At 44.0% G+C, this 12,028-nt stretch overlaps 1 protein-coding gene across 4 annotated transcripts in view; it reads left to right on the plus strand.

Moving 5' to 3' along the window:
• The window catches only part of LOC120742428 (glutamate receptor ionotropic, NMDA 2B), a 140,310-nt gene extending 130,924 nt beyond the window's left edge, over window positions 1-9,386 (plus strand). For 3 of the 4 annotated variants that reach the window (XM_040045718.1, XM_040045720.1, XM_040045721.1), the window contains one exon: window positions 1,587-3,869. In XM_040045718.1, the coding sequence (XP_039901652.1) occupies window positions 1,587-3,869 (2,283 nt within the window). Of the gene's footprint in view, window positions 1-1,586 lie in introns of all 4 variants that reach the window. The other variant, XM_040045719.1, reaches the window with a different exon arrangement.
• The last annotated feature ends 2,642 nt before the right edge of the window (window positions 9,387-12,028 follow it).

Genomic DNA, 12,028 nt, shown 5'->3' on the forward strand with positions numbered 1-12,028 from the left:
AAGCCTGGTTTGCGCTCTGCTGTACATCCATTTTTATCTGAATATTGTATCGTAGATCACTGAATGCAAATGGAGCAGTTTGTCTTTCTGTCACTATGATGCTCAGCTAGTGTCTCCTTGGCTTGGCCTTTCTCTTCATCCCTAATAACTGCCGAAGGATATTGTTCAGCTGAATTCTAATTACATTGATTAAAAGTATTGATTGGCGGGGTCCGAGGAGTTCTTCCAGCCACTTGGCCTTTATCAATCATCACCCATCAAGGTACACTATCCTCTCTGAATCTTCACACTGTTGCTCACTCGCACTGCCCCACTTTATTTCACATCAGTGAATATGCCACATTTCTGTATATAAAGGACATCTATTTCCCTTACCGTATACAGCGAGGTGTTGACAGAATCGATACCGAAAGCCGTAGCGTTTTTTTACGTTTGCTTGCTTTGCCGTCTCAAAGTTTTTCATTAAACACACCGACTCTTTTTTTCCCCTTCATCTTTTTTATGAGACGACACATCTGATGTCATTGGCTGTTGGTTGTGTTTCTGTGCCATTAACTACCACGAAACATAAATTTTGAATCATATCAGTGCATTTCCAGTTTTGTACCCACTGTGAAGAGATGACATAAAATACGACATTAAATAAGATTGACTGATTGCTGGTGGGTTTGTGTGTTTTTCAGTCGTGAGGCCTATCCTGTCCTCTCCAGGTAGCTTCACCCCCCCTTCTTTAAAATAAATCATAAATCTAGTGCCCTTGGTTACCTGGTCTATGTAGACAACCTGGATTGACTGATGTAAAACTTTATCGCTTCTGTCAGATATGTGGGATGGATGGGTGGACACTGTGGCCAAAACACCTCTGTTGGCTTGTGTTACAATTCAATTCAGTTCAGTCCAGTTCAATTTTATTTACATAGCACCTTTATGTTGTAAGGTAAAAACCGTACTATAATACAGAGAAAAACCAACAATCAGACGAGCAAGCACTTGGCGACAATGGGAAAGAAAAACTCCCTTTTGACAGGAAGGGGAGGGAGACAGGATAAAAAACGCACTGTTGAAAAGAGCCAAAGATTAATAATAACGAATGATTAACTGCAGACTGGCATATAAACAGTGTGAGTGAAAAGAAATCAGTGAAGAAGTGCATTATGGGAAGCCCCCCCCCCCCCCCCCCCCCCCCCACAGCCTAGGCCTATTGCAGCCTAACTAAGGGAAGATTTAGGGTCACCTGATCCAGCCCTAAATATATGCTTTATCAAAAAGAAAAGTTTTAAGTCTAATCTTAAAAGTAGAGATAGTGTCTGTCTCCTGAATCCAGACTGGAAGCTGGTTGCACAGAAGACAGGCCTTAAAGCTGAAAGCTCCCATTCAACTTTTAAATACTCTGGGAACCACAAGTAAGCCTGCAGTACAAGAGCGAAGTGCTCTATTGGGGTGATACTATTAGGTCTGTAAGATAAGATAAGGCCTGATTATTTAAGACCTTATATGTGAGGAGAAGGATTTTGCAGTGTCAAATAACAAATGTTTGAAATGTGCACCCTTTAATGCCTCCTCTCACCTGTCTTTCTCCCACACAGGGCATTTACAGCTGTATCCATGGGGTGCAGATCGAGGAGAAAAGCAGCTCTGCATTGAACTCGCCATCAGCCACCATGAACAACACCCATTCGAACATCATGCGGCTCCTACGGACAGCCAAGAACATGGCGTCCCTGTCAGGGGTGAACGGCTCACCACACAGCGCTTTGGACTTCATCCGTCGTGAATCTTCTGTTTACGACATCTCCGAACATCGGCGCAGCTTGGCGGGCCACTCTGACTGCAAGCCACCCTACATGCCAGAAGACAACATGTTTAGCGACTACATCAGTGAGGTGGAGAGGACGTTTAGCAACCTGCATCTTAAGGACAGCAATTTGTATCAGGACCATTATCTACACCACCATGGTTCAACTTTAGGGCTTAGCGGACCTCCTCCCAACAGACCCCATAGTTTGGGTAGTGCTAGTTCTTTGGAGGGCGGCATGTTTGACTGTGACAGCCTGGGTGGAGGGGTGACCCCTATTTTTACCACTCAGCCCTGTTCAGCACTGACCCACAGGAACATGAGCAAGTTTGACCTGCTGTCCGGACAGACTCCTCCCTCGGGCCAGAGCTTCAAGGGAGGCCTGCCCGACCTATATGGGAAATTCTCCTTCAAAGGAGGTGCCTCGAGTTCCACTTACATCCCTGGACATAGCTATTGTCCAGGGAGAGGAGATGATGATGGGAATATACGCTCAGATGTGTCAGACATTTCCACGCACACGGTAACGTACGGAAACCTGGAGGGTAACGCCAAAAAGCGCAAACAGTACCGGGACAGCCTGAAGAAGAGGCCGGCCTCTGCCAAGTCCAGACGGGAGCTAGACGAGATTGAGCTGGGCTACAGGAGGAAACCTTACCACATCAGTCACCACCACTATCATGGGCACCGCTCTGGTTCCCCACCGCTGCTGCCCTCTGAACGCAAGAGGGGTGGCGGAGGAAGCGGGGGAGGTGGAGGAGGGAACAATGATGGGAACTCTTATCTTTTCAGAGAAAAGGAGAGCGTTAGAGATTTTTATTTGGACCAGTTTCGGCCCAAAGATGGTGTCCCTCAGTGGGAACATGTGGACTTGACTGAGGGTCCCGGGAACAGAGACGGAGGAGTAAGTACTTGCACCTCCCTGGTACCAGTGGATGACTTTCTTCAGAGCAAACCCAAGAAGTCTGATTCAAAGAGCGGGGGAGGTTCTGGATTGGCTGGGGGAGAGTGGGAGTGCAGGAACTGTCGGGCTAGTGGGGGACTGGGGAGCAAGCAGATGTCATTGCATGGAGGTGGCTATGGTGGCGGCATGAGTTGTGGGTCCTCGGGAGGGGGAGGCAGTCGTCCCAGCTCCGCAACCTGCATGCGTTGTGAAGGCTGTAAAAAGACAGGAAACCTCTACGATATCAGCGAGGACAACAACCACCTTTTGGAACAGATGGGGGGCGGGGCGGGTGGGGGAGGAGGGGGTGGCATGGGCGCAGGCCCTCAGTCTCAATCTCAGGCACAGCAGAGGCGGAAGAGCGGCGGTTTCGGTAAGCCACTTCGGCGGCAGCACTCGTATGACGCATTTGTCGACCTGCAGAAAGACGAATTGGGTGGGATGGGCAGTTTGATGGGAGGCTTAGGAGGAGGTGGGGGCATGAGCGGTGCAGGCATGGGTGGAATGCTGCCCCCACCCAGAAGTGTTAGCTTGAAGGAAAAAGAACGCTACATGGAGGGCAGCAGCCCCTTTGCGCACATGTTTGAACGCCACGGGGGCTCCGAGAGGGAAAGGGAAAGAGACAGGGACCCATTGTTTTACGGAGGTGAGAGCCGGTCGGGCCTCTTCAGAGGCGGAGATGGTGTCCACCGCCGCTCAATAGGGGAAAGAGACATGAGAGACAGGGACAGGTCTTTGATGGAAGGAGGGGGCGGGGCAGGGTTCTCTTTATCCAAATCACTTTACCCCGACCGGGTAAACCAAAACCCCTTTATACCCACTTTTGGCGATGACCAGTGTCTGATGCACGGCGCCAAACAATATTACATGAAAAAGCAACAGCAGCAGCAACAAGTTGCCAAAAACAGCCGAAGTGACTTCAGGAGCCAGATGAGTGCAACTTCGTATCTGCCAACATCTGCCACGGCGGCCGGGGTGATGTCCAGCGCGACGCCCCGGTTCCCGAAAGAGCTCAGCCTCGGTGGAATGAACCACCACGGTTCCATGCTGGGGGTCGGACCCCCGCGTCCCTTCAACGGAAGCAATGGCCATGTGTATGAGAAACTCTCCAGCATTGAGTCTGACGTGTGAAAGACAAATATGGGAGGAGGAGCGGAGGCGAAGGAGGGGGGAGTGAGGAGAGCAATAGAGGCGCATCTAGTTCTAGGAGATCAGGGATGACTTTAAAGACGCTGTAGACACACTTTAACCCTAGCCCATATTGAGATGTTAGGATTGGGAGGAGGGGAGGTAAGGGATTAAAGGAGGAAAAGACTGAAAGGTGGAGACTGAAATATAAAATAATGCGTAGAAGTTTTGATTTTTGCAAGAAATAATGGGAAACAAATCAGGACACCCTGAGGAAGTGTGGGATATTGCCCCCTTCTCTCAGAAATGGCCAAAGCTACTCTACTTTTATGTCCAAACACGGTCAATAAACATCCTCCCCTTAACTCAAGTCTACCATTTTCCATCCACCAGTGTGGCAGAAGTCAGTGTACTCAGTCGGCGTCGCGACGAGGCCGACACCTCTTCATAGTCTGCTATGGGACGTGTCGAGCCTGCTGCGATTCCATGGCTGTCTGAAAGGCTCCCTGCTGAGCGCTCATGAGGAAGGACAGCGAGAGCAGAGACGGGATTGAACTGCCCATCTGCCCCAGTGTCACAGCGGAAAAAGTAGATAGGGTCACGTTTGCTGGAGCGGCGACACGGGACGATGACTGCTGCTTCCCCGTCTTTCTCACGCTCAGTCAGGACGGAGACAGCCCTGTCTGTCCATCTCTTTTCGCAATGCACTTCAGTTCTCAATATCTCCTCTTTCTCTCCGCCCCACACCCCCCCATGCTTTTCCTCCTCCTCCTTATCCTCGACGCCAAAAGAGCTGATCTTGTTTGCTGTGAGAAATACAATCAATGAATGATAATAAGATATTCTTATAGAAAAAAATAACAGGGTATAAGAACAACAGTAATACTGATACAGTTGTGAATAACAGAGATGTTTAGTGCTGATTATAATAACACTGCTTATAATATCACTAAGTTTTTACTTGTTTTGTGTTCTCGCCGTAAAATCTTTCACTGCTGTTTTTAGCATCTGTAGTTGCAGTCTGTCTGCCCCTAGTGGCAGCAGGAAAGTTGTTCTCAGCTCAACCAACAAGCCAGAAAAACTGATTTTTTTTTAATTTGAAAAAAGAAATATTTGTTTTTGGTTTTCTGTAGAATGCTCTTACTACATGTTCATGCATTTATTTGCTCCTTGTAGAAAAACAAGATCTTGAAGATGTATTTGGAGTCGGCAGAAACACGACACTTAACATTTAAAGGCATCACAAGTGCACAGACACGCGCGCACACACGTTCGGTTTCTGTCCGTCTGAACTTGTGTTCTTTTGAACGATGACGTGCCGACGGGAGCTGAGGATGCTTGGGAGGAAGGACGTGCCTTAACGGTCTCCGGTGGAAGTGTCCTCCAAGTTCACAAGCGGCCCTCGCGCAGCAGCAGCTACCACCAGGACGGACCGGCAGGCTTCATAAAGGCCACTCGGCGTTCTTGGGGTCACATTTATGAGCCAAAACTGCAGTAAAACAAAATCAAAGATTTACAGCGGGCTTTGAGGCACTGCTGCTGCTGCTGCTGCTGGTGGTTTAGATACAAGATACCGTTTAAGATCTTTTATAACTTTGTAAAACAGTGTATTTCATATGTCAAGTGTGGGCAGCGTTTTATGAGCCACCTGTATTCAGGATGTCCCATTGTCACGGATAGACCGATGAGTCTCAGTTCACAACATTGGCAGCCTTTAGAACACTTGTTTTTATTCAGGTTACACAATGACAGTCATCAGGCACTTAACTTTTTCTCGGCCTCTTCACCGGTATCCTGTCGAAGGCGTTACTTTTCGCTAAGCGGGCCGAGGGGCTCGCACAGTAAGCTTTTGTTTGGACATCACGTGTGATTAATATTTGCGCTGTCGTTTACGTAGGCGAAACGCTGCAAAAAGAAAAGAGAAATGTGTAGGAGGAGTGTTGTCGTCCCGCGACAACAATGCTGATGGAAGTTTGAGCAGAGAGGAGGATGTCTATTTGAGAGACTGGCTGATTGCTTTTTACTTTGACTGATGTACATAGTCTTTTTAGCTGAAGAGGCCTAATTTCTTGGACAGGACTTTTTACTCAGTGTAGGTTCAGGCACTCAGTAGACATGCCTTATCATCCCATTGCCCTCGCCCCCACCCTGAGCTGTCTGATGATGACTCATCGCATTACTGTACAGAACAGAGGGAGCCCTGGTAGTTCTTTAAAGGTCTGATCTTCGATTAGTTGGTGTCAAAAAGTTCAAGGGCTGCTGGAGATTGCGCGGGGAGCGCCGGTCCGAGGAGTGTGATCTTTATCATTGTCGACCACTATATCTTAAGGCACCAGTGGAACGGACTGGGGAGGATATGCACGCGCACACGCGTGGAGGGAAGCGAATCAGGATCGAGTGATAACAGCTGTTCTTTTTTTAAACACTAACTCTGCTGACAACTATTCATAAATTCAAAAACTTGTCCTCCTCCTCTTCCTCATCCCTCGCTCCACAGATCACACTGTCAAAGCGAGACTTATCGAGCTAGCCTTAAATCCGACTCATCTGCCCCCCACACACACCCTCCTAATAAACAGATTGGGATCTCTGGAATTTTTATATGCACACATTTTGAAAGTTCAGGTCAACCATTAAAAGCAAGCTGGTATAGGAAGGAGAACGGCCAACGGGGAGTTGGGGGGGGGGGGATTCGACAAGGAAATAAGAAGAAGGAGACTTTGCAGTGGGTATCAATCAGCGTCAGCATTAGTATGTTAAATCTTTACCTTGTAAATAATAATATATTTAAAAATCTTTTCACTTTGTACAGTAAACAGACAGACAGGATGTAACTTTCAATATGTTTTACAGCAATTTAAGAAATAAAGAAAACAAACATAAAAACTCGTAAAAACTGAAAAAAAATCACACAAACAAAAATATGCAAAATATAGTTAAGACACAGATATTACTAATCATAAGTGATATAATTGAAGCTCTTTTTTTCTTTGGATCTCATGTTTACTTAATTATAATAGTTTACCAATCAGTATACTGATTATGTTAAGAATTATGCTTTTTTTCCCCTTTTTTTTCTCTTATTTTCACTCAAAGTGTCAGAGGATAATTTTACTGTAGGTGTAGACGTTTGGTGATTTGAAAAAAAAAAAAAGAAAAAACAGAAAAAAAAAACAAGGGGGAAAAGTTTAGTTTTAGGAGTCTTCGCTAAGTTTCCCTTGGATTGTGTTAGATTCTCTCTTTTTAAGGTAAGCTATTCTTCATGCTTTTCGAGCGCAGTTCAATTATCTACACATTTATGTAATACAATATTACATGTATACAGAGATGATATTTGCATATAGAGGCAGTATATTGTGATCCTTCATTTTTAAGCAGCGATCCTTGTTAAAAAAAAAAAAAACTTAAAAAAAAAACCCTAAAAAACATTTGTGGATTTTTTTTGTTTGTTTTGTTTTTGTTGCCCGTTTCTTTTTCGATGTGGGCTCTAACGGTGATTGCACACAGAATTTAGAGCCATTGTCAGTCCGGCCTATCCTGTTATATCTCTGTTTGGGATAGACATCACTGTGGTAAATAAGGAAGATACACACATGCACACACACACACACACACACACACAAATGCACACTGGACTTGCCCCAGTGTTGATATTGTGATATTGCTGAGGATTTAGGCACAATCTTGTGGAGAAAACCGTGAACGAGTGCAGTTTCATCTCAGTTATGTGAAGCTGAAATGCATTTGTACAACCCCTTATTAAAAGGTGAAACATCTCTTCCGTCATGTCTCTGTGCAGCGGTTTCTTTGTTCTTTTCTCTTTGCTATGGGTGAATAAACTGCCGTTGCACCGTTTTCGCTCGCTTGTTACTCAACTGTGTTACTTGACAGCTGGAAACAACTCATATGCTTCGGATCCTGATTTGTTTTGTGCGCCACCTTGTATTTGTCTGTTTGAGAAAGGAAGTATCGTTTGTAATCTGTTGTGTACATATGCAGGTTTTTTTTTTTCTTTTTTCTTGTTTTCACACAGTCAGAAGCGATTCCCTCGCTCTTATTCTGTATGGTACTGATGCCAATAAGTCTCTATAATCTTCTCATCAGCCCCGAGAGGAGAAATTCATCTCTCTTCTGTTTTGCCCCCCCCCCTTTTTTTTTTTTTTTATCTCTAGAGGGCTTGATAGAAAAGTGAAAAAAGTATCGGTGTGCACATAGACTCTGTTAGGTTTGCAGATTTTTTTTCTTATTCTCCTCATTTGCAATAAACAGCATGACCAATCAGAAAATCTTCTTACTGTATGCCACATTTTATTTTATTTCATTTCATTTTGTCAGGATTTGGAGGGTAACTAGTTTGCTACCACTGGTTGGGAGGTGTACCTGACGCTGCGGTGAGCATGCTATCATCAGACCTTTAGCACCTCCAGCTTCAGATCGGGCAGTGCTGCAGAGTAAGCAGGGCTCATTTGGAAGCCTTTATTTCCCTTAAGGCCAAATTGTTCCCAGCTTCCCTTCTCTCTGCACACATTTGTTCAGATAGTTCACGTAGGGAAAAACACTGGCACTTTCCCCCTTTTTTTCCTTTTCTTGTCTTGTCTTTTTTGGGGGAGCAAATTAGCAGGCTGGAACATCCTGAGAGTGGAGGATGTAAATATCACCCCAGATGACGTGTGTGTGGGGTTTTTTTTTGTCAGTATTAATGACACATGGGACCAAATACCAGCCTGACAGTCGTCTGCAGGGAGCGATGTAATGGTTAATCTGACTTGTTGAAAATGCTTTTTTTTCCCCTTCTTTTTTTCTATGTGTATGTTTTGGATAAAGGGTATTTGAGAAGTTTCTCATATTTCCAGCTTTCATAATTGACTCTGAACTGCTAATTTTGTAATAAATAAGTGTGATTTCACCCGGTGCAGACAGAAGGAACTATACTGTGATGTTATATAGCTGATTTATTCTGAAGGTCCGTGTGATTTGTTCATTCTTATTCATGACAGAAAATATTTTAAGCCTCTCTTAATGTGTGTTACAGATCTCGCTTTTTACTGACGCACACAAAACTTTCTACGAAACTGTGTACAGTTTGTTTTGTTTTTAATATTGCTATTTTCCACCGTCATCCTTCACAGATTGAGAATCGGTCGCGCTAACTGGGTGAAAATTGCCGATGACATAAGGGGTTGCTACCAAATGTATTTCACAAGGTTAACAGGTTTATGAAATCACAAACATAGCCTGATTGAATTAACTGTGGGTGACAAAAAAAATGTAACATAGAAATAATATCAATTGTATACATAATATTATTCTTGGCCATTCTTTTCTCTTTTTGTGGCCCTTTACTTTGAAACAATGCCAAAATTTTTACACCGTACAAACAGAAAAACCACACAAAAACAAATAATTGTACAGGTTGTGTATATACTGAATACTGGGGAAAATATTTACCTTCATTTTCTTTTTTTTTTATGGAAACAAAGTAATCTCAATAACAAAATTAACCACATCATGACAAAGTTGCAAAAAAACATCATTAAGGTACTTCTAATAAGGATCATACTGATATCTACAATTATAAGTGCTGACATAAGACTATTCTTTCTCTTTGTACATGATGAACAAAATGAAGTGTTGAGTATTAATAATAAAAAACTATAAGTTTCACGCGTATGTGGTCTCTTCTTAAGCTTTTTGGTGTTTATCTGAATTTCAAAGAATTGGTGATAGCCTGTAGATAAATGATGGACATGACCACTATGACATCATTGGGAAGTCTCATTCTGAGCTTTTGCCCAGTACCATCTTGGTATTTAAGCATCTGATAAAGAGAGGGCTTGACTAAGGAGGGATAGAGTGTGCCTACATGCTAGTGACTTGGCAATCATTAGGTGCAGCAAACCCTGTTTTATGGTCTTTATGGACACTAATGGGGACCATAATCATAAAGTCACCAAGAAGGTGTTTACTGAGGTCAGAACAGTGAACCACGAGGCTCTTTTCCCACAGTCTCTTCTTTGTACCCTTAACAACACCTCAGTATATATCAGGGATGGGCAACTCGAGGGCCGGTGTCCTGCAGGTTTTAGATGCGTCCTTGATCCAACACAGCTGATTCAAATGGCTAAAATACCTCCTCAACATGTCTTGAAGTTCTCCAGAGGCCTGGTAATGAACTAATCATTTGATTCAGGTTTGTTGACCCAGGGTGAGATCTAAAACCTGCAGGACACTGGCCCTCGAGGCCTGGAGTTGCCCACACCTGGTATATATCAATAAAAATGTGGTTTGACGACCATGAGACCATTTTCAATAGTAGCTGCATAGACAGGGATCACCCTTGCTCACTTCTGATGTCACAGCCAATCATTTTGTTCTATAAGCTGGCCTGAAATGTCATAGAAACTGTGGAGTTTAGAAAAGAGCTTCAAGAGTTACTCCTATTAGGCTTCCAAACGGTAAAGAGTTACAGCACTTGAATGTTGATTTCACTTTCCAAGCTATGTCCATCTTTTATATACAGTCTGTGGCACTGAACCATACATGAACACACTTCTGGACCCCCTTCAACTCAATATGTTTCTATGCAAGCTTGGATAAGGCTGCATTCAAAACCGACTTACTAAGAATACCGTCACTGAAGATGAATCTGTTACAGCGTTACCTAACTCATTAGAGTACATTACCATAATTAGCTTGCTCATGTTGGTTATAGTCCACAGGGTGTTTAGCCTATTGTACCTTTGAGTGTGATAACTTTACCTTTGCATAGCAAGTTGATATTTGCAGCGTGCCCTCCACTACATCACTAACCACAAGATTACCAGCTTTGGCTGAATGCCAGCCACCATGGTTTCAGAGCTGAAGGGCTGGCATCTCCTCTTCAATGTGCCTCACCACCAGGGATGTGAGATGGCACTCAGCATATACTGTAGGTGCTTTACTAAATATGAATTAGAGCCCCTTAACAGCTGACAGGTGCTTAGTTTCACCCAGTAACAGATTGTTTATTTGAGACGAACCCTTTTTTATGCTGCTACGAAGAAGTAATTTGAGTTTTTACTTTACACTCATTACTTTAGTTTTATGCAAGAGAAGCATCTCTTGCGTATGGCTTTCATGTCCCCAGGCTTTCACACAGTTGGTCTTTCCACTGGGCTGGAAGCAGTCGGTTTAGTTCTATACGTTTCCTTTATCCCCCCCCCCCCTTGTTTGAGCATACCAGCCTAATTTAAAACCCTTCATGTGGGTATTTCTTCTCTTCCCGCTCTCGTTCATAGACACATTCGTCATGGTGCTTGCAAATGCATCATCTCTCTGTCACACACAAGTTGGCTCTCTATCTCTCATATCTGGCAGAAATGACAGGAATTCCTGGGAGAGGGGAAGAGCGATGGAGAGGGCTGCATGAGAAACCAGGGCCATATGGTGACGGTATGGTGGAGTGCCTGGGTCTGGGTCTGCCCTCTCTACAACCCACACTGCTGCTGGCAGGCCGCACAGCCTCGTCTGATCCCGTCCAGCCCCCTCGGGGTTCTCTCAGGCTGCTCTCTCAGGCTGCTCTCTCCTCTACCCCATCACTAACTCTGCTCTGATGGACCCTCACAGGACTTTGTCAAAGTGAGAGACCCCTGTCCTTAAGCACAGCTGTTGCTCTCAAATATAAGAGGTCCAAACTACACTGGCGCTCATTAATTCACCTCTAATGAAGTGTTTTAACACAATGTACCCACAGTGTCTTTTAGAAGACATAAAAGGTGCCTGTTATGCTCATTTATGGCTCCATATTTTAATATGTGCACCCAGTTTTACATAATTACTTGTTCAAAATATCCTTATTTATCTAATACTGTGCCTAGATAGAGTCCTCTCGTTTTCACCTTGTAATTTATAATCATTGCCGTAGATAGATAGATAGATACTAATATGATCCAGTGGCAATATTAGAAATATGCATTCTTACTGATATCTGTGTGAAAAGTACAATTATCTGCAGTCTCAAGCCTGAGCTTGTTGTTAATGCAGGTTCTTTGTAAAGTAGGACGACTGTATTATTTTTTAACTTTATGTTTAATATGAGTATCCACCACTGTAATAGTATATATAGGATAGTAGGAAAATTAGAGTGTTCCTTCGGGTCAAAATAGCAGGACAGGTTGCAAAAT

The sequence above is a fragment of the Simochromis diagramma genome, unplaced genomic scaffold (assembly GCF_900408965.1).
Source record: "Simochromis diagramma unplaced genomic scaffold, fSimDia1.1 OVJJ01000150.1, whole genome shotgun sequence".
NCBI lineage: Eukaryota > Metazoa > Chordata > Actinopteri > Cichliformes > Cichlidae > Simochromis > Simochromis diagramma.